Source organism: Neolamprologus multifasciatus, chromosome 1, assembly GCF_963576455.1.
Source record: "Neolamprologus multifasciatus chromosome 1, fNeoMul1.2, whole genome shotgun sequence".
Lineage (NCBI taxonomy): Eukaryota > Metazoa > Chordata > Actinopteri > Cichliformes > Cichlidae > Neolamprologus > Neolamprologus multifasciatus.
In genome coordinates this window covers 21309992-21333365 of record NC_140439.1, presented here as the reverse complement: position 1 = coordinate 21333365, position 23374 = coordinate 21309992, and the positions used below count along the sequence as shown (strand labels likewise).

Genomic DNA, 23374 nt, shown 5'->3' with positions numbered 1-23374 from the left:
TTGTGTATATGAGTGGGGTTGTGATGTTCTAAACTTGACTTGCTCAGTAACCAGATTAAAGCAATAGTTATTTTTATGCTATGTTGTATGCTATACTGATCCGTATTGCCCTCTCCCAGGAACTTCTTGTGGGGTGTGGTAAATCTCGATAAATGTGCAGTGTGAGATCTCACCCTCTCATCCCTTGACTCTTAAAGGCGATGCACTCTTTTTAGTGCTCATTTTCATTAATTTAGCAATCCTGCACAAACAAAGCCTTTGGAAATTTTCTCAAGAAGTCGTTGTCCGAACCTGGATTTCTCACTTCACTGATATTTTTAAATTTTTTTAATGGATTTACTGAAGTGCACATCCAAGAGCTGCCCGGCTCTAATGAAATCACAATCATCATCAACTTCTTTTTTTTTTACCTTTAAAGTGTACGTTTTGCATTGATACTAGGGTGTCTTTTATCCAGTGGTTCCTAAGATTGTCTTGTGTTGCACATAGCAGATGTCACATTTATTTCATACTGACCTTTAAATAGGAATCACAGTACAGTAGTTTATTTTTTTAATGAAGGGAATAGGTTTAAAGTATCGTTGTTGGGGCTTTGTGGCGAGAGGAAAAAAAAACTGACATGCGTTTCTAAATCTGTTTACAAATTAGCCGACATAAATGCTGCAGTTTCTTCCTTTGTCTTTCTTACAGGAGAAAAAAAAAGAATCAAAAAAGGGTGTAATTAAAAATAAGTGCAATTAGACCATACATAAAATCGTAATCAGACGACATTCCTCATTCAGACATTCCCATCAAAAGGACTTCTTTTGCCATAGATATCTGGACTTACCTTTGGCAAGTTACTTAGGAATATTTCATGTATCTTTTAAATTCGACGTGTTCAGACAGCAGCATCAGTTCTGTGGTTGTTATTGTCATGTGCGGCTGAAGTGTCTGTGCTGTTATGGACTAGTTTGTTTGTGAGGTCCAGACACTGTTGTGTGTTTCCCTTATATCCTCGTGATTCACTGAACTTCTATCAGCAGACAGAAGGGGTCATGAGATTGAGCCTGAGCAGTTTTAAAGGATGGGTTCACATTTTTCTTTCTCTCATGCACACATATTACTTATTCCTCCTATCCATTCTTGCTTGTATAAAGATTCCCTCTCAAAGCTACAGCGGTCTTTCAATGCAGTGTTGTGTAATAGTAATATTGGGCTTCAGGAGTCATATGGCAAAGTCGCACATTAAAATAACTTTTACAAGTTTAAAATGTAACAGTCGTGCCATATCTATAAAAATAATAATTTAGTTTATTACGTGTGCAGTTTCTTTCCGAAAAGTATTAACAATTGTAGGGATGTGGAAAACAAAACCTGTAACTATAACTGTTAGACAGTTATTTGATATTATCAAGTGTGTATTAATAATATGTCAGTATTTCTTTTCTTTCTTTAAAAAAAAAATATCATGGTTATCCTAACACCCGCATATCATGCTTGTTGGAGATACACATTGTGACTTGTGAAAGTCAGACTCCTGAAGACGTCAAGTTGTGGAGAATGATGAAAGAGTGAGACTGTGGGTACACGCAGTAGAGATGAGCGTCTTCTAAAGAGTGCTGGGGCTCAGCCTTTAGAGACAGGGTGAGGAGTTTGGTTTTTTAGAAAGGGCACAGAGTAGAGTTGCTACTCATCGACGCTGAAAGGACGAAGTTCAGGTTGTTCGGACATGTGGTCTAGGTGTCTCCTGCATTCTTGATAAGGTCCAGGTGTGTCCTACTCAGAAAACCCTTACTGTCCTTCCAGAAGAGCTGGCCATGGAGAGCCAAGTCTGGATGTCTCTGTTTCACCTGCTGCCCTCACATCCCACTTAAGTGTCAGTGTAGGCCTGAAATGAACCTTTTTACAGCCGGTGTGGACAGGAGGAAAGATTTCAACTAATAACTGTCAAACTTGATACGGACAGGTTAGTCAAACTAGCAAACATGTGAACCCAGACTTCTTTTTGTTTTTATATCTGATCATCTGATTGGAGTTTTTCATCCTGTAAGCAATATACACAATACCTGAAAACATTTCACGTAGTCTTCTCTATGCAGTAACCTCAGTATTGTACCCTTCATTGTCTTAACTCTGAAGCAGCGGGGCAGGTCGGCGGATGCAGTCGTTCCACGCTGATTTTTGCTTTAAATTACTCTTCTAATAGGAATCTAAGTAGTGTTTTGCTTTACCACTTTGTATTTTATGCTCAGTGATTCTCATCGATGTTTATTGTCCTGCGACACCACACACTTTGCCAAATAGCAATGCATTCGTCCTGCATTACCATGGCGCGATTGCTGCTTCAGCATTATGTGTAAGGTCAGGATTCAATTGACAACATTTAAATGGTGCGAGCAGTGCCACCTGTGACTTTTTTCTTTTCCCCCTCTGCTTTTGGGAAGTATCCACTCAAATAAAGATGTCTAATGATCCACATCACTGATCGTCTGTTGCTGTAAGTAATTGCACTAAATGTCCTCCTTTACAGTGTTTGAAATCTGTTGGTAGTTTGAAGAGTTTCAAAATGTAAAGCACACAAAAAAAATCACGGAGAAATCACAGGTTGTGCGTTTCTGTAGATAGCTGTATTTTTTGTATAGATAGCTTCGATGATGCTTGTCGTTAATGCCTTAAATTCTGCTTTGTACAATATGTGAAATTGAAACGATGCTCCAGGTAGGCTCAGCGTCCCAGTTTCAGGTTGAATAAGAGTGAATCAGAAATGACAAACATTCATATTTAGATGTCTCAAAGGTTGACTGTGGGCTTTCTTTGGGACATGAACTCTGCAACGTTTTGGTTTGGATTAATTTTTCTTTTTAAACACATTTCCTATTCCGTTTTTAATAGATTCTTTAGGCTCATATTTAACATCCAGATCCTTTATCTTTTTTTTTTCCAATATGTGGGAATGGAAAGGAGGTTTTTCTCTGCACTTTTTTTGTACACAAGACAGCAAAAGGAGGGCAATCTATTAATTCCTCACATGCATAGACAGATGCACAGTTGTTTTTATTGTTGTTGCACAGAATTTGTAGGGTTTTTTTTCTTTCCTCCTTAGGAATTAATGGGTGGTGTTTTGTGCTCTGACAGTCTGAACAGCAGAGGCGGGTTTGGATAAGTGAGAAAGGCTGCATAAAGCCAAAACTTTTCTATCGGTGGTAATGTGACTATTTTTTTTTTCTCTTCAATGTTTTGTGGCGTTGCTCGATGGGATTTCTATGTGAACTACTTCCTGTTGATCCAGTATTGCAAAGGTGAATTTAGGACTGTTTTGGTGCCGCTGATGTCGAATTAAATCAGGAGAAATGAGAACGGTTAAAAGTTTTAAAAAGTCTGTGTATTTTCAGATATGACTTTGTACTATTTTTTTTTCCTTCTGCACACGGTGACACTGCTTTTTATGTGACGCATAACTAAAAACAAAACAAAAAACAGCATCTTTTTAAATGCCTAAATCTGCAAAATATATGCAATTATGTAAATGTAACATTCAATCCTCAAGTATAATCCAGGTTGTATGAACTTTGTATAGTGAGTTTTAATATCGTATGGCCGTACCAATATGTATTGATCTTAATCAGAAGCCTTAGAGTTGTCGACCCAAAGTGCTCCATTAGAATATCCTACACCTACCTGACTTTAACAAAGCATTACTATCTCTATTTTGTTGCGTTTTTATTTGTATCCTTTTTGAATAAAATAGATTTGTACTGTATATTTGTACCTCTCTGTGAACTACTTAGAGCGGTTTTTTTTTTTTTTGTTTTGATTTGTTTTGCTGTTTTAATTCTATGTACTTTAAGGACACAAAGATATTGTATTTTTATTGTTACAGCTAACTTGGAGACATTGCATTTATCATGTTTGTTAAGTAAACACAATATAATATATATATAAATATATATACAAATATAAATATAAACAATTATCCAACTTGTGTGCTGTGATTCTTAGTCCTGTTGTGCATTTATTATTTTAGAGAAACTGGTGGCTTCAGCTTCTTTATTGTAGGTTCTATACACCTACAATAGTATATAAAAGATCTTCTCAGAGGATTATATATAATATATAGTTCTTTTGGTAAAAAATGCTTTTAATTATAGTTGTGGTCAGAGGTTTACATGCATTCATCCCATCATGGCCATGAATGTTATGGTAAGTCGTGGCTTTTAAAAAAAAACAACTTCTTTTTTCAGAGCATACAGCTTTCATGAGCAGCTTTAAGAAGTGGGTGCACACTGGTTCTACACAAGCTACACCCACTTTAGAGGGAGGTTGCTGTGAATAACCCATTTTACAAGTTGATTGTCACATCTTGACCTGTAATGTATAGCTGGTAAATATAGTAGTATACAATAAGAGCTGCTGAACAAAAGTGCTCATGTCACATTGTTACACAGTATTAGCTTAGTTTTATATGTGTTATAAGCCAAATTGTATAAAATGTATCAATTTACTTTCAGTAAATGGAAACATTCAGAAGATACACGTCTGTACACAGCTGTCCAAAGTAAAATGCACACAGGTAACCCTAATATGTAATCTATTTATTTGGGATTTGAGCGCATTTGGTATCCTCAGTAATTGCACTGGTTACCTCACATAGTATATCACAATAGGTCCTGAAATTTGTTTCTCATTTTATTATGTCTGTTATTTTGCAGGACATTTCTTGTTCGTGTTTCATCATTTCCTGATGGTCTTGGGGAGTATATCATAGCTGGCTATTTTGATGTCAGTGTCAACTACCACCCTGTCCACCATAATGTTTATGAATTTCAGTCTAAGCGTGCATGGTGCCCACTAAAGTCCTGAGTTGTTATGATGATACATGCATAGACCTACATTTTTTAAGTTTGGCACTCAGTGATGATCTCACTCTGTGCTTAAAGTTTAAGCTATTAACCTTTACAACTATTAGCACTTATAGATAATTTAGAATTGCCAATTAACCCAGTGTATCTAAAAATAGGGGTCAGGTTCTCCTGGGAGGACAAAGCCACTTCAGCTAAAACAATGAATGACCAGGGTGGTAATGCTGCGAGTTTAAGTTGAACTAATGATTCATGTATAAACACAATTTACAGGTGAGATTGTGCTTTTACTTTAGTTTGATTCTTGAAAACTAAATGCTTCCCCTTGTTAATGAAGACAATGGGCTGCAGGGACTCAAAGTTTGGAAACAACAGAACTGATCTTATGCAGTGCTTTGTAGGAAAAAAAAAACAATGCAAAAAATGTAAACAATGCTGCAAACCAACATTATAATAAATTCAATGTTTATTTCCACATTCTTATCCAGGTTTCGTCACGGTCTGTACATCTGTTATTCCAGTAACAGAGGATGGCGTCCCCCAAAGTGCCATCCAGTCAGAATGCATTGATATCACAACTAGCATGTTGTCATTAGCAGTTTAGCTCATTCATTTGGCCTCGATCAGAAAGACTTCTTTTGTAAACATGGACATTGAGAGAAAATCCTGATAGAATATAGAAAGGCCAACATCTTGAAACATTTTTCGTTTAAACTGTAAAAAACAGGCAGGCATAAACAAACAGAACACAAGCTCATGTTGAATCATTCTAGGACGAGTGCAGTTTCAGGACATGCAGTGTTTTTTACCTAATCCACACTGAGAGAGCGCTGCTGCCAAAGAACAGCGCCGCGTCAGAGTCCACAGAACTTCCTTTCAACTAGTAAATGAAGTTGTAGGACAAACAGGGTCACAGCAATTTCAAAGAGCAACCTCTGAGAATACCCAGTATTCATATTCTGAGAGAAAGAGACGACACCTGAAGCCTTTGTTGAGAACACTGATCTGCCCTTGGTAGAGTGTATAGTGAGAAGGATGGCAGTGAAACCCTGTTGCTTTTTGTGCTGAACTAGGAAGAGGAAACATCTCTCAAAAAAAGACAAAAGTGTCTCTAATAAAAGTCCCAAAACTGCCTAAAACTGTTCTGTTTGCATGACAGGTCTACAAATGATTCTTATGGGCTGGGGTGCCGTATCCAGGCCCTGAGCCCTCTGAGTTAAACTGCCTGAGTAGCTGAACTGTTTGCTTTGAAGTCTGTTTAAAATTGAGGTCGCATTCTGCATAGTTTCAGTGAAAAGTGAATTAATTTCCTTTAATAAATAACATCTGTTGCATAGAGGTTTGATGCACTCCTAGAAAAAAGCCTCCGAGGATAAAACCAAAACTCCCTTTAATTTTTTTGTCTTTTGTTTTTTCTTCATTAAACCTGCTGGAACTAACAGCCAGGTGGGTTGCGGCTCGTCTAGGAGTGACTCAAACAGAACCGCTGCTCGTTCTTCTTTAAAGAGTACTTCTGAAACTGCTCATTTGACATTGTTAAATGTTTGCATCTGGATAAGCAAAGACAAGAAGAAGTGGAGGTAACAGGCAGGAAATTAAACGAGGGTTATCCAACCATGGCCTCTAATTTTAACATTTTGTAAATCAACAAAACACCCCAAAACACTTTTACAAGAAAAAAAAAATACATATATATATATATATTCACATCATATTGCATAAATATGTGCTGGAATGAGGTTAATGAATCTCCTGGTATGGGCTGTATGTGCCGTGAAGTTAGCCCCAGTGCTCAGTAACAGATGAAGGAAACAAACAAAAAAAAAGTGTTTAGAACAATTTCCACTTGTCATGTGACTCCATAAAAGTGACTTGCAGATATAAAACATAATTTAAGTGGTACTGTTTACACATCTTGAAGGTACTGCAGCCTTACAACACATGTGGATGCTACACAAATTGCACAAAGCAGAGGTTGCATTATCTATGTATGATTTCCCGTATGACGGTAAAAACCCACCGTGTTGGAACCCGCTCATGAGGAAAACAAATGCATCTTTTAGGGCAGAATTCAAGTAATGCGACAAATTCTGAGGTCAACGGGTAACATGTTGTGTACTGTTTCTTTGCAACCACTTACAGGAATAGAATATTCCTCAATGCAATGAGCCCAAACATATAAGAGGTAACTAATGTATTTTACAGTACAATAACAGCAGCACAGACTTTATGACTTTACTTTTTTGTTGTTTTTTAAGAGCCAGAGAAAACCTCTGTAAAAGAAAGTCAAAATATAAATGACATTGGCAAAAATGTTCGGAGTGTAAAGACGCGAGAGTTGTATCTTGGCAAAGAGAATGTACAAAGGTGGACTGCATTGAGATGAAATAAGAGGAATGTAGCTCAACACTGAACACGTTCAATAGGACATTCATTCAAACTTTATGTCAGAATCTATAACGCCTCTTGTTTTTAAAATCACTTGTGAATGTGTGTGTCCTATTAAAGTGCCTGAATGATAAATACAAACATAACAATGTAAAGAAAACAAACAAAAATGACCTGCATCCTCGGTAGTAGTGTACAGTACATATAGAGCTTTGGAAGCTTGGAGTTGGAACGCAGTAAGCCACAGGACAGAGGGCGCGACCACGGCGCCAGCTGAGGTAGTAGTTTGACTGAACATGAACTTCCCAGGGACCCATGGTAGCAGCTTGAAGAGAGAGGTGTAGCTACCTGGAAATCAGAGTCACTGGGCTGGCGGAGTGGACCAGAAAGGAGAGGGGACTGTGGCTACAAAGTCCCCTCTCCTGTCACTGAAGGTCCATGTGCAAATGATTATTTTTTTTTGTCCCCTCAAAGGAAGTGTAACTGCTCCTATGAGTATGAACTGTGTTAAATCTGCTAGTCCACTGACGCAACAGATAAAATCTCTTTACAACATGCTCTTATGTCATCATCCATACAATAAGAAACATTCTCATCCCTGTTCCCAAGGTTTTCTAGGCTGTTTAAAAAAAGACGTTGAAGAAGTTTTTGTTGTATTTAACAAAGCAGCTTGTGTGCGAAGCTGTTCGACGCAGATCGAGCTGAGAGGTTCTCTGTGAACAGGCAGCCTGATGGCGCAGTGCAGAGGTTAATGATGCTGCGAGAAGCCAACTGGATTCTGCCCTTACCCGATTGGCCTGGACCCACTAGGGCAGCTTCATGAATAGACCATTATCAATGGAGGGGACAGGCATAGGGCAGGGAAACTGGAAGAGACTCATGTCTGCTGTGAGGGCAGCCATGGCGGCAGGATCGTGCTCTATCTGTGTCCTCAGAGCAGGGTCAATCTTCTCCAGCCGTCGCTTGATCCTCTTTGCCTCCCTCTCGCGGATCAGCCTGGCCTGCCTCTTCTCTGGTGTCTCGTTGGCCCTCTTTAATCGCATGGCCTCCCTGTCCCTCTGCAGCCTGCGTGCCCGCTGCTCCTCCGTTTCCTGCATCCTCTGCATGCGCTTGGCCTCGCGGTCCCGCAGCCGCCTCAGCTCCCTCTCTTCTTCTGTCTCACACGCCCGCTTGTTCTTCTTTGCCGTGCGCTCACGCTCCAGACGCTGCAGTCGGGCCTCCAAGGGCTCGTTCTTCCGACGCAGAGCCCATTTTCGCATCGGTGACTGGGCTGCCACTAGCTGCTGATAAGCCACGCAGCTGTTGCACACCAGCAGCACTCCAGCAGGATACACCGGCATAGGGCTCAGGATATCAGGGATAGGAGGAAGGCCTGAAGAGGAGGAGTTGAGTGCATCAGGGATTGAGGCGAGGGATGGCCCTTCGGAGAGGAGACTATCGGGCAGTGAGGGAAATGCGGGTCCCTGGTCTGTGCACGGTCCTGATCCTGGCCCAGGGCCATGACATGGTCTGGGGCCTTGACACTGGCTTGAGATGTGACCCTGCCCCTGGCAGGAACGTTGGGCTTGACATAGGTTGGGATTGGGGTTAGTTGCTTGACACGGGCAAGGACCCTGACACGAACTGGGACTGGGGCCTGGTCCATGGCAAGAGTCAGTGCAGGGGCCCGGGCTGCTCATGGGGCTGCTTGAGAGGGAGTGGGACATGGAACTGGTGTCCCTTCCCCCAGTAAAATCCATCCTAGTTGTGTCGAGGACTTCTTTAAGCTTCTCCCTACGACAGGATACATGAATCAGGTAAACATCCTTTTTTATTTTATTTTTTTTAAGTGGTCTGGACTCTTCCAGGGAAGCATTAGATCCCTGATAGAAGGCTTGCTCCTGTCTAAATCTTTAATGTGGGGATCATAGAGCCTTTCACTTGAGGTCTCCTAGACTAGATTTGTTTCCTGTTAAAAATAAACGTATTCATTTTATACTGCGTCTAAGTAAAATGCTTTTAGCTCTCTCACAAACTAACTTTCTTCTGAGTTTTGAACAGCTAGGTGGGGTTTCTGTGCACACAGCCAAAGCGTGCCTGAGATCACGATATCTGTGATATACTCTCTCGCTTACGTTACACAGAGACAAGAGCAGGAGAAAAAAACAAAACACTAAACTATCTGAAACTAAGTGTTCAGAGCAGTCTGAAATCTGAGATTTCACCCCACAGGGATTTTTTTCCACCAGCCTGCAACAAAGGCTTCATACATCAGACTGACAGGCATTGTTTTTGCCTTGATTTTTTGTTAGCCTGGCTTGTATGGTCACATATTTTAGGCAACAGTAAAATTTAGCTTCTGTCAAGCTGCAATGGGAAGAGATGACTGATTCCGTGTTAGTCGTTTCCCAAACGTTTTTGCTTCAGAGTGGAATAAGGGCCATGCGTCAAATGAACTCTGGCTAGCTCTCTGGAGAGAAGTTTAACAGGCTGTTAACAGCCTCAGAGGAGGTGACTGTTCAGAAAACACTGGTTGCCAGATGCTGGTTATGTTACTTTATTGTAGCTGGCTGGAACAACATGAAACAGCTTTTCCACGTACATCTAAGATACGCCTTTATTTGTCTCTCTTTAGAATAACAAGTATTTATGTTTTATTTTTCCAAACTTAGCAGCAAATGCTTCTGCCAACTGTAATGCTTCATGACTTTTCTCTTCTCTCCTTTTTATCACTTCACACTGCTTCTCCTTCTACAATGCGTCCTGACCTTGTCAGTTCTGTTTAAATTAGAAATGTAATGGTAGTTGCTAAGCAACACGCAAGTTTATTTCCATTAAATCTGTCATTGCAGTACTAATTTTATTCATCCCTCATGCTCTGCATTCTGTCTAATCCCACACTTGGAAAACCGTTGCTCTTTCTCATTCTATTATAATGTATTAAAGAGAAAATGTGACTTCTTTTTACTCAATTTATATTTTCAAAGGTTCGACAAAAGAAAAGGTTTGTCTTTAAAAAAAAAAGAAAAAAGTAGCATGCAGTTTTTTATGTTTCTACATTACACTCCTGCCAGAATCAATTTTTAGATACTAGAAAAAGTATAAGGCCTCATTTTAAATAGCTCATCCTTCTGAATCAGTGGTGTCTTTTCACCTTGTCATAAAGGGACCACATATGAGATATCGTTTTAAAATTTTTAAGATAAATAACATAATTAAATAATAAGCACTAAATAAACACAGAAACTTCAGGACCCGGTTAGTATAATTATATCACAACATCTATATTCAATCTGCATTTAAGACCTGAGATGAGAGCTACAGCAGAGATGAGCTCAACCTGTTAAAGTTGTTGGTGTCTGTGAAGCGTGCACCACAGACAGCGCAGTTGGAGAGGCGGTCCTCGGAGTGGATGAGAAGATGGCGTCCAAGTGAGCCGGGCGAACTCAGGGCTCGCCCACACACTGGGCACACATAGCTCTTGGTGTTGCTCATCATAGTCGTGTGCTGTTACAAGACAGCAAACAGAGATGAGAAAAGCAGCAAACTTAAAAGATATGATAACTTTGTATTGCAGGTGATTATCAGTTTGCAATGTTTGCAAAGGAAAAAATAACAAAGGAAATATAAATTTAAAATATTATGAACTTGAAAAGCAAAATTATAATATTTAAATTCATGTCTGCAACAGTTATAATTGATGCTGTGGTTGTTATGCATGGTAGTACAAATGCAAACAGCATACAGAGTTTATACAACGTTTACATAAGAAAAAGGCTGGGAGACCACTCTGAACCAAATTTATTACGACAATAACAATTACAGTTAATGCTCGTGGCACTATTCCTACAATCCATAAAAACAAAACTATGCAGCTATATGACAAAGTAGACAGATTGCAGAGCAGATAGGCTGCTGCCACATGGCTTTGAAAATTGCATTTCTTTTTTTGGTTCTGTACTAGATCGGGGCAGGTGAGACGATGTTATTCTTACCTGGTAGACATGGGAGATGAGCTTATCTGGGCTGCTGAAATCCAGCGGGCAGAGAGGACAAACAAAGTTGTTGCTGTGCTCTCCCCCTTCCTCGCTCTCCTGAGGAAAGTCAAGAACCATTTAAACTCGTTTCAGAAGCACATCTAACACTACATTCAAATGATTTTACACCTACATCAAATCGTCTTACAGTTGTAAATCCCAAATCTGAATTCTGAGTTATTTATTAAATTAAAATTTCCAATTTGTATGATGGCAGTTAAAACGTAAGCACCACACTAAAACGGGCCTTGTTTTGGTTTGAAGCATTTTCACAAGTGGATGAAGATGTGTTGAGTGTATGGCTGAGCAAAATTCCCACAAGTCCCGGTGACTCACTGACAGTGACATCACACTGTGTGCTGAGACAGATGTGACTCACAGAACATTTTCAAACAGAAGGTGCAGGCAGAAAACATATTGGTTGAACCTGGGGGTGTCTAATAACTCAAAGGGCACTTTTGAATAAACATATTGGGCCAGACCTCTTCATCTTTGAATCCGGGTGTTCTCGAACCATTGCACAGGTCTATAAAATCAAACAGCCATATGGTCTGCCTTTACAAACATTTGTGAAAAATGGTTTGCTCTCTGAATTCCTGTGTGTTGCTGTAAAATGATGCCAGCGTTGCAAGGACAAGTCAGTTCATGAAATTTCTTCCCTCAAAAACAGTCACGATCAGCTGTAAGCTGTATTATTGCAAAGTGGAAGCTTTTAGGAACCACAGCAACTCATCTGTGAATGTGGCAGATCATGTAAAGTTACAGAGCAGTGCATAAAATTCACCAACGCTCTGCTGATTCAGTAACTGCATGTGGTTTCATGGCATGGGTTTCCATGGCTCCTGTAGATGTACTAAGTAGGTAGCCCACTACTTTTTCTTCCACTTTTACTATATTAGTGATGTCTTTTAACTGATTATTTATCATTTTCACTTTTATCTTTTCAAAGTAGTAAAACAAAAATGTCAAACGTTTATTATGTTAATTGTTATTTTGCATACAAATAGAAAGATTTTGGTGAAATATCACTACTTCCTTTCCGGTTATCTCAGGAGAAATATCTGCAATATTCTCTAGCACAGCACATTAGCTTTAAATTCACAGATGCATGAACCTAATTAAACATCATAAAACTGGAGCAGATGACAGGGTGGGCATCTAGATGCAAATTACGGTTCACATTGACTTGTTTTTCATGCACGACTGATGGATGAGAGTTGATAAATTCTTCTCACGCCTACCAACTCGTTTATAAACCACATATTTCATAATCAAACAGATGCAGGGCAGATACTTGTCTTCATTTTTTTTTTAAATCTCTGTCGTGTTTTGTTTGTGTGTTTATTCCACACCACAACGTTACCAGTATGGTCTCTTCTAGTGTAATGCATAAGTTGTGTTCAAACTAATTGATGATGTGCCAAGAAGTTGTTTTCAAAGAAGTACACAGTGAGAAATAGATAAAATCTTTTTCCAGTTATGAGAACCTTACCACAACCTTTGTGCATGTTCCTTTTTTGTATTTGTTAGAATGAAATAAACATTATTGCCATTCAAAGCACCATCATAACAAACACTAGAGTGAAGGTGTCTAAATTAGCAGCCCTCTCACCTCTTTGACTCCTGCTCCTTGTAGGAGACACTGCGTTCTCTTGGTGGTCATGTGGTCGTCAGCAGAGGTGTTGGAGGACGAGTCTTCGCCGTGGTTTTCTGGGTCACTATCGCTGTCTTCTATGGAGGCAAACACAGCCCTATCAATACGGACAGACAACAAAACACAGGGCAGGGCTTATTCTCACTAACACCCCTCATTCCAAGGACATTCCTACAGAGTCCAACAGTCCTTCCCTGACCCTTCCCTCCATCCTGTACCTGAGAAGCTATCCTGCCCTTGGACTTCCTGGGAGTTGTTGCTGCAACATTCACTGTCCTCTGTGAATTCGTCTCTGCCATCCATGTTAATAGTGTGCTGGAGTCCTGTGATGGTTGAAGTGTGGAATGGCCCTGGAGATAGAGATAGAAAGACAGTAGAAGGACCGTCGGTAAGATTCTTGAAAAGTTGACTTTCTCACTTGTGGTACATGTAGAAAAAGCCAACAAGCTCTTTCAAACTAGGCTTCAAGACAAGACTGGAGTTGACCTTCTCATAGTCTTGAGACACAACATTAAGACCCGTCATGCCAGTATTAACAACATGTTGGAAATGGACACCAACAGAAACTGTACTACAGGCTAAATCAGCACTCCATCCTTCTAAGATTGGGAGCTACGTTCAGCGAAGAAGAGTAGGAGTGGGCCTGTTTCCAGATAGACCCTTGTGGAACAAAGGAAAATGACGAAAGCTGGTAGTTTTGGAACTCCAGTGGCAGGAGGCGGCTGCAAGATTTGCTAATCTTAGAAGCCCAACAGCAAAAGTGGATGAAGTGGGAAATATTGAATAAAGGGACAATCAACTGGAAACGCACTCAGGCACATCATGACTTTAATCAAAGTGAGCCTTTGTCAAGGCAGGTATACTTAGAGACGCAACCAGGTGCTGAGCAGCACCACTGCCACTCCAAGAACAATGACAAAAATACCCTCCATCACTAACCAGGAACAGACTTTTGAAGGAGGTTGTTACTATAAAATGTTATTTGATACTGGTCAACAGCTTATAATCCCATCAGAAATAGTTGCTTCTGCCCAAAGACCAGATCTGGTACTTTGGGCTGGTATCTGGTACAGAGAGTGTAGTGTCTGGTAGACACTACACTCTCTGTAGTGTCTACTTTATAGAACTATAAGTACCATGGGAAAAAGCTGTGATACACTCAGCTGAAATCAGATGCAGAGCATTGAGGCTGGATAGCAACAGTTTAGCATTCCATAGTTAAACTTATTAAACACTTGGAGATGCACAGCCAAACCCTATGCCACCACCTTCAAGGTGATTCCAGGGATTGCTTAGCGCTGCAGTCAATGGCTGTGGATGAGGAGGAAAGACCCCAGCTGTGCGCCAAGATGTTAGGGACACACACCCAGATCTGACTCGCCTGTGGTGGACCTGCCCCGGTACAGGGTGTATTGTCAGCAAAAAGCCCCAACACCTAAAGATGCTGAGAAATACAAATGAGGATGTGTCCCTAACATATCCTGGACATTGATAGAACAATAATCTTATACAGAGGACAACTACTACCATCTGGTTCTATGCGTCTTGGGCCATAACAGTGTGCCTTGATAGTACTGCAGGTATACTTTTTGTGCAGTTAAATATTAAAAAGTCATGACTGACAGTCACTGGCCTTCAGCCTGACTGCAGCTGTTGTTGGGAGGAGTTAAAAATGCCAACATGTTGCCAAGGAAGCTAAAGAGGCACCTGGAATCCTGACATAACTTCAGAGAGAAATCTCCACTTCAGCAGATGCTGGATCAGAACCAGGGACAACAAGACTGCCTGTTGGATTGTGTATGACAGAATCTGATGAGTTTAGTGCAGCCTATAGTGAAGCACAAAAAGAACTGAAGGTCTTTTGCTCAAAAATATCTTCATCTGACTGCACAATCAGAAGAACTGATGATATTCCAAATGAGGCTTCTTATATAGATATACTCTGAAATTTTATCCTGCCTTGGGCACAAAAAGAAAACGATTCTGAGCAACTGTCTCTACCCATACATTGTACCCGGCATATGAAAGCTTTATCTCCATAGCAACTTCATTACAGCATCTGCTACTGTAGTGTATCACAAGAAGGTATAAATCTTTAAATCTTTTAATAGAAGTGGTTTCACCTATCGCTGAAGTTCCATGGTTTTATCACACTTAATGTGGATCACGCCATCCAATTACAATTAAAAAATCTTGAGATTATTGCAGAAATATAACACGCTAATGAAAACAAAACCTATAATCAGAGCAAAACAGATAGAAAGCTGTCCCAGAGAGTAAATTATTGAAACCATTCTACCTTTTTCTTAACACTCTGGGGGCACGATCAGCTTGAGAAGAACTTCTTAGCAGATTCATCTGGTTTTATATGACCTATACAACAAGCAGCAGGATTCATACAAAAGCAGCGAGACAAGCCCAGTTGCATATATGCATGCACATTTACTTCACTTGCATCCCAACCCCCACTATTTTTACACACATATACAATCACAGACACATGCTAGCTGTTCCGACAGCCATGCTGCAGTCCCACGGGGGTAGCAGCCTGCACTGTTATCCTCCAGCTAACTGCCTAGCTGCTCCGTTTCTCTCTCTCTCCTTCAGTACCACCCACACACTGAACAGCCTGGCTCGCCCTCTGTCCTCCCAGCTTATATATGGAGCTCTGTCTACTTCTATATCTTTACCATCAGCTCTGAGGGGGAGGATAAAGCTTTGCACCATGACAGCCCATATGTAGCTCATTTCACTTGCCGCGATGCCACACTTTATTGTACACAGCGGCTCTTTTTGGCTGCAGGATGCGATGCAATCCCTTCACTTTTCTTCTTATTACACTGGACTCCGCAAACGCTCATTCAACTGCCAGCACTGCTCCTTTGGATGCAGTCTTGGTCCTCTGGCATTCACACATAGGAACATCACCACTTGAGATAGCGAAAATTAATGATAGCTTAAAATCCAATTTTCTTCCCTTGTGTGCTCCCTCTCCATTTACACAGATCAAAAGATGGGAGAGAGAGATCCTGACTTCAGTTACCTGAGACTGGCAGAAGTAATTACAGCATTCATCACAATCCTGAGGTACTGTGCACGGTGCACAGACACACACTTTCTCTTTTATTGTCTGTGTGAGCAAGACAGAAGTATAATCTTAAAGCTAGTCATTTGGCTACTTGTGAGAAGTTGGTATGTGAACACAGTTTGGGCACTTTTCCCACAGAAATCCAAGCATTCGTTAGAGTGGGTCCGAGTATTGAACTGTGAACTACTACAACAGGCTGGCTTCTCGGCGCAAAGCCAATGATTGATGTGTGAGAGATACCCATCCCCCCACCGCTACGGTTCTGTCTGTACATCTGTCTCTCCTTGCTCCCCCCCGCCACCACCATCACCACTACCCACCCTCCTCGCTCCCTCAGTCTCTAGCACTGCGATGTTATCTCTGAGTCTGTGTGTCTGTAGGCAGGAGGTGACGCAGTGTCTGACTGAATCCAGACAAAGAGACAAACTCATCAGCCAAGCGACACACACAAGAGGGAGAGGGCTGGTTGGGGGGGGGGGGGGGGGGGGGCGGGCCGGGGGTGGTAGGGTGACGGAGGGGTAGCGCGCAAAACAAAACAGACAAAAGACAGAATGCCAAAACTCTACTCAAACACAGAGCAATGGGGGTCCTGTTGAATTCAAAGACCCCTCCTTCTCCTTTTCAGCAGCCATCCCCTCCAAAAATGCACACATGCAGACACACAACACTGTCTGAATCTGCAGAAGTACTGCCACTGTCCCCCCCCCCCACCCTTACGTCCACAGACTTTCTGGAGAACAAGGACAGTGGGCCAGACATCTGATCAGTTCTCACCATGAATAACCTACATGTTTAGATTAGGATACAAACACCTTGTAGCCACACGAGACTCAAAGTTGGATTCATAACAGCCCCCCCACCTGAGAACTCAATTTCATAGTTGGATCAACAATACATATAAAGTGTGAAATATTCTGAAATAACACCTTATTTGTTATAGTTAATACTAATAAAGTTTTTCAGAACTTCTACATTTAGGTACAGAAAAATTATGAAACCAAAACCAAAGCCTCACATATACTGTTACACAAATATACTGTACTTCCCTGACAGGCATCCACTTGACACCACAAGGGTATGCACCACCACCTCCAAACAAAATACTTTTATGTAATGCATAACAATCTTAAGTATTGTTGTACATCAAACTTAACAGCTAGACAGACACCGCTGTTGTATCATTGTCTGGAATTCCCTGTGTATGTGTGTGTGTGTGAGTACTACTGAGTGTGTGCATTTGTGTGTGTGTGTGTGAGCATGTGCATGTGTGTCAGCCCGCCTGCCTGTCAGACTGTCTCCCTGCCTGTCTGGTCTGTCAGTCTGTCTGGTCTGACCCACTCAAAGGGGACAGCTCTTTGAATGCAATTCATACCTCACAAGAAAAGACAGGTAAAACAAATCATGGTGAGGAAGAATGAAAGTTGGTGTGCAAAAGGTGTCCTTCTGCACTCACACTCTCGTGCCATGGATCTGGGTAAGAATTTTAAAAAATATATTATACAACAGTCTTGGGGCCTCCTGAGGCCTTTCGCTCACTCTCAAAGGTGTTTCAGAGCAACAAATGAGCTCATTAGCTCACAGGGATGACTGCGGTCTGCAGCAAGTGTGAGATGCATTTCTCCAGAAGTTTAAACAAACTATCTTTAGAAAGGAGGGTCGCAGCATACTTCAGTAGATAACACTGGGCAATCCCCTTCAGTGGACAAAAACTAGCTTAAGATAAAAGGTCAGCAGGGTAAGCACTGACAAGAGCATCCTGGTAAAAGATGAGTCACCAACAAAATATCTACATTAGAGGGTCTCCCAAGAGCTCCTGAGATCTGCTTCAATAAATTTATCTGTGCTTTATAAAAATATGACACATTTTAAAATAGAATTTGGTCAATAAATATCAGTAATCCTTACTGTCAGTATGCATTACACTGTAAGCGACCAGTAAGCCCAAGGTCCCTTCTTTAAATGGAAGAAATTATTATTTATCTAAAAAATTATTTAACAGATGAGCAGCAAACCATCACATATAAACAACAGAAACCAGATGTTTGTTTATTCAGATGATTGCTTACCATTAAAATAAAATCTTAATTAAAATCTTAAATTATTGTTTGGGATGGGAGACTAAGATGTTGAACAGAATTAGAAAGTAAGCATGAAAAGTGTTTGTGTAGCAGAACAATATTAGACGTATCATTCAATAAAGGAAGAAAGGGGGAAATAACAGAAACACATACAACGCAGGGGAAGTCTTGCTGCTTGTGTGCTCAGTAATGCTCTCCTGCAATCTTGTCCTAAATCTGAGCTGTCAGAGAAAACTGAATCAAGTGCACACATAGCTACTGTTTGTACAAGCTGAAACCTCTGTCCCTTCTGTTCATGGTTTAGTCATAGGTGGGGTTTTTTTTTTTTTTTTAAATGCCTCATACTTCTTCTTTTTTTTTTTTTTTAAAAAAAGAGCAGATAACTGACAAAAATAACACCTCAAAACTGAAACCAGAAACATGGTTAGCCACAAGCCTTGATACCTAAATTAACTGAAAGATTCTTTCACACAACATTTCTAGTCAATATAAGTTTGTCGGCCTTAAAGGAGAGATATTTATAAAAAATATTTTAAGCCTGTAATCAGCACCAACAAGTAATAAGCTCCACTATTAAAATACAAGTGATAGTGGCTACTTAAATTATTTTTAAAAATGTACCAGGAGTGTGCTCCTTCAAATATTATGTAACACATTCAGTTATTTGTCATTACATGCTGCAATAGTGTAGCTTGCATTGTTATAAGCTTGTGTACCTGTATGTGTGTGAGTACTTTGGCAGGTCTGTCTGTGGGTAGCTTGTTGTTGTGATTTGGACATGTATAAATAAAATTGAACTGTGAAAGACAGTGCCAACAACAGTACTAATCACACACACAAAACTTTACAGATGAGATCTAAATGAAGCCGAGTTTGAGATTGTGTGTGGTGCGGCTCCCCGAGTACTGAGTATTTGCATTAAAGTGTAGTAATGCCTTCTGATCACCAGACGAGTTTTTTCCTGGCTCAAAATTGGCCTTTTGGGGATGATGCCACATGCAGGTAAGGTAAGAGTATTGGGTATCTTACATATCTTAGTTATTTTTAAACAACTGATAAATGAAAAAGCGAGTCAGGTTAAAGACTAAATTTAACCCTACATAAAAACTGACTGATAGTTTTATCACTGTGTGGGTGGTTTTTCTGTGATGTGGTAAACACTAAAATTATGCTGGAAAAACCTTGCAAGATGGTCACTATTGATTTTCTAGTCTGTTGAGTGCATCTGACCTGAGCTTGCTCTCACTGCATTTATTGCCCATTTTATGCCCGTTACTTTTGTTTTCACATACCTGTAAATAATAACTGTGGTCAAGTGGGACCGCACTAAGATTGGATCAAAGTGGCTGCATCACCTGTCAACACGCTGGCATTAAGTATGCATGGTAGTTATTACTGCATTATTACCAAGCATGATAGAGTAGCTATTATTGGTTTCTACTTGTGATTCTGTGTGTGTCATCATGGTAAAATGTACCATAGAGATACCTCAAACTGAATTTCGAAAATGCTGACAGTTGTTTGTATATGTGTCTGTGGGCAAATTTTGCCAGTGCAGTAATGTCACAAAAGCTATAAGGCGCTGACACAAAATGTTACATATCTGTATTCTTCAGCGAAATAATGGTTAAGTCAGAAGATGGGTGTGGTCCAACTCATGAGTGCTGAATACTTAGTACTAATGAGTCTAAATGTCAGTATTCTGGCATGTGTCACAACTGGTGTGATCCCACTGCAAGATGGTCTCTAGTTATAGGGCTCATGGGCAGGATCACACAAGTTTACCAGCTTGGCATCAACTACAAACCTGCCACATTTCATGGCTTTATCTGTTATTTTGGCAAAACCTGTTCCCAAACATACTCATTTTGGCACATTCCAAAAAGGTTTTTACCTTCAATATGAAGAAAAGTCACCAGGACTGTAATATTTTAAAAAAATTAACCAGTAGTCTTGGTAAATGGGGTTTGATTTACTCAAACTTAAAATACATGTTTGTTTATCAAATAATCAAAGAATTCTGATAAGGAAGTTACCACTCTTTGCATTGGCTCTATGTGGACCAATCACACTTACAGCCACCTCACAAAATCCAACTTCCACCCATGAAAAACAAACACACAAACAAACCCAAAACTCAATGCACGCACAAAAGCACCAGCCAAAATACTCAAAACTAATTCTGTGGTAGTTCCTGCAACAGTAGGTGTCCTGGGACTGCATTTTTAAACTATGATACACATGCATATCTTTTTGGACAATATTCAAAGAGTTAAAATACTCCCTAACCCCTTACCCTCACATTAACCATCACAATTAAAGTGCTAACCCTAACCTACCTCTACCTCAAAAAATAAAAAACAACTTTTGAACCCCAAACTGCCTTTTGCCTAAATCCTGGCTCTTTAAAAGCTGTCTGGCAACACAAATATCATTAGTTACGATGTTTATATCCTACAAATATAGATAAAACAAACAAACAAACAAACAACACACACATACACGGAGAGAGAGAAAACTCACAATGCTTGCCTCGCAGCGTGATCATGTCAACCGACCCAAGTATACACGGATAGCGCAAGTGTCATCAATAAAACTCGTGAAATAGTAAGAGAGACAATACCTGAAATACCTACAGTTAACTTTGAAGGGGTTGGTCTGTTTTCGCCTGGACATATTACTGCCCAAACCGGTTGGAAAAATTGAAAATAAAAAAAAGAAAAAAAGAATATCCTAACCCCGGACGGTCCAAGTATGTTCCGGACAGAGGGAGCAGATGATGAAGAAAATAATAATATTAAAAAAATCTAATCGTTTAGATCAGAAACTGGGTCGTTTTCGGAGATTAAAAAATAAAAAAAAACGGGCACATTTAAGAGTCACATTCTTGCGGTCTTTTTTGTTGTTGTCTTTTTTAAAAGCCCCTTCTTCAGCCGATTATCGGGTTAAGACGATGTCCAAGCCCGGACAGAGAGACTCCGAGCAGCTCCGAGCTGCTCCGATCCCGATCCGCTGGCACCCGCGAACAACTGCAGCGCAGCACGAGCTCAGCTGATATCTAAACGTAAAAGGAATGAAGCTAACGTCGAACAGCATTGTGGGATGTGTAGGGACGCAGGGGAGTTCAAGTGAAAGATACTATGCTGCATTCAGGTCGTGTGGGAGAAAAAAACCCCGACCATGTTCAAATATCAATTTAAAGTAAGTAAATTGCTGTGGGCGGTTTTGACGAAGCAATGATTCCTATGTAACTTTATAAGCTCTGTATAACCTGACAATGACACCTCAACTAATAACTAATAAATATCCATCCAAGGACCACTCAGCACATCACATCCCCAATAAACACTATCATAAGAACTCACCCACGCGTCTGAAATCTACCGAAAATAGATAGATAGATAGATAGATAGATAGAAACATAAAAACAAACCCATAATCTGAAAGGACACTGAGGGATTAATGTGTCAAATCCTATTCTTAGGTTAAATTATTGTTCTAATTATATTCTTGTATTATGAATATTGTTATTAAATAGAAAGGGGAAATTAATGTTCAAGCAATTATTTTGCACTTACACATTTGATAAGTCAGTTACACTTTTGAGTTTATGTTGCCATTAGACAAAGAGTACAAACACAACATACAACGGGATGCTGCATCCTGTCACAGTGACAAAGTAAACTTTTTTTCCTGTTGTATGGCCAAATGAAGAAACTGACAACATACAGAAGCCTTCTAGAGTGATTCTGGACAACCAAATTAAAAAAAGAAAAGTACAGTATGCAACAAATAAATAGCACATCTTTAGATTTACAACAAACAAAAAAACAAAACTGAAAACTGCAACGACTCAGTTCTGTTTAGTCACAGATATATACTCAGTATTTCTGTAACTTACATTATACAATATAAGTCTTTTGTTTTACACAATGAAATTATGTGAGAGCGGCAGTCCAGGGAGTGTGCTAGGGCCTCATAGGAGAATTTTTACAATAAATACACACATAAAAAATACATTCAATTTGGCATTTTTCGATTAACAGGGATATATTTTTAAGATTACCACTAAAGTGTATAGATAAACCTATAGGATAGAGGTACTTTTATAGGCTAAATAAAATGATCATCCAGTCCTTCACTTTCCTTGAGTGAAGGGGTGGGGGGTGGGGCAGTTGTAGCCTATCCCAGTCAGAGTCAGGGTATACCATGGACAAGCTGCAAATCTATCGCAGGGCTAACCCATAGAGACAAATATTCAAACTCATATTCACACTTGAATTCACACTTTAATCTAACCCCATGCATGTCTTTGACCTGTGGGAGGAAGTTAAGAGTTTTCGGAGAGTGAACCCCCCATATAGATGTGGAAAGAACATATAAAGTACATCCAGAAAGGCCTCAGACTGAATTTAAACCAAGAACCTTCTTGTTGTGAGGCGACAGTGCTATTTCAAATAATTAAAAAAAAAAACATGAACATTTACTTTTTTTTATGCATATTTGTTATTCTAAAAATGCACAGAAATGCCTCCACTGATTGGACACTGACAAAGCTGAGGGTATTTTTCTGTTACAAAAGCCTTACTATTTCTGAGCCTCTCGCACAGTTTGTGATACCTTTGTGCTCCCTCTAGCCATAATAATAAGAAAAAGTAGTGCTACAATTGATCATGACACTTGTAATTTCATTTTCAACTCTCTTTCTAACTGCATATCCTACAGTCAACACTAGATGTCGCTACAAACCGTTGGACTGTCAATGTCATAACATTGCATGTAGTCGTCATCACTGACTGCCACGAGTAAACTGACCGCAGCACCACATTGACCGGGTGAAAATGTACTCTTCCGCACGCTCGAGCGAAAATATGCCCTCTCAACAAAATAATCTCGTCAGGTCATGAAATCGCCTTTGTGAGGCAAGTGGCAGATGACACACATTCAGACGCAAACGGCACGTCACGTTATGCACAATTATTTAGATATCCAGTCAGTGAGTACAACGGGATAACATCAGCTAGCTGGCTAATGATAACAAGCCTAACGTTAGCCCATTATAGTTACTGTGAGAACGATGGAAGCGAACAAGCCACACAGCAATTAGTAAATGATAAGAAAGGGTTGAGTACAGTCACCTACCTACATCTCCCATCATAATGAAGACATAATTCAACTATTACCCATGTTGTCCAGTGAACATATGAGGCAGGAGTCTCGAGTAAGGGGCACAGACTGTGATTAAGTCCTCCCGTACAGCTAACGTTACTGTACGCTGATGATAAACTTGAGCTCTTCTTTCGCGAACC

General features: G+C 40.1%; 1 protein-coding gene across 7 annotated transcripts; it reads right to left on the bottom strand.

Moving 5' to 3' along the window:
- Positions 1-1118: 1118 nt before the first annotated feature.
- Positions 1119-23368, bottom strand: znf821 (zinc finger protein 821). 7 transcript variants are annotated; one of them, XM_085168819.1, is made up of 8 exons: positions 23208-23353; positions 14335-17359; positions 13996-14280; positions 13118-13956; positions 12858-12976; positions 11204-11302; positions 10549-10715; positions 1119-9002 (listed from the first exon to the last, which is right to left on the bottom strand). In XM_085168819.1, the coding sequence occupies exons 4-8, from the start codon at positions 13200-13202 to the stop codon at positions 8036-8038; spliced, it is 1437 nt and encodes a 478-aa protein (XP_085024945.1). In that variant the 5' UTR covers positions 13203-13956; positions 13996-14280; positions 14335-17359; positions 23208-23353; the 3' UTR covers positions 1119-8035. The 7 variants fall into 7 exon arrangements, with proteins under 7 accessions (XP_085024945.1, XP_085024952.1, XP_085024927.1 ...); XM_085168826.1 differs by having other exon boundaries at positions 12858-12996; positions 13996-17359; positions 23208-23357; XM_085168801.1 differs by lacking the exons at positions 13996-14280; positions 14335-17359 and having other exon boundaries at positions 13118-13249; positions 23249-23368.
- Positions 23369-23374: the final 6 nt, after the last annotated feature.

Coding starts and splice junctions, on each gene's coding strand:
- znf821 (XM_085168777.1), bottom strand. CDS start 20,741: ATGTCCAGGCGAAAACAGACCAACCCCTTCAAAGTTAACT. Junction 12,977..13,117: donor AGGGCAGGATAGCTTCTCAG/GTACAGGATGGA, acceptor TTGCCTCCATAG/AAGACAGCGATAGTGACCCA. Junction 11,303..12,857: donor AAGGAGCAGGAGTCAAAGAG/GTGAGAGGGCTG, acceptor GACTTTCCTCAG/GAGAGCGAGGAAGGGGGAGA.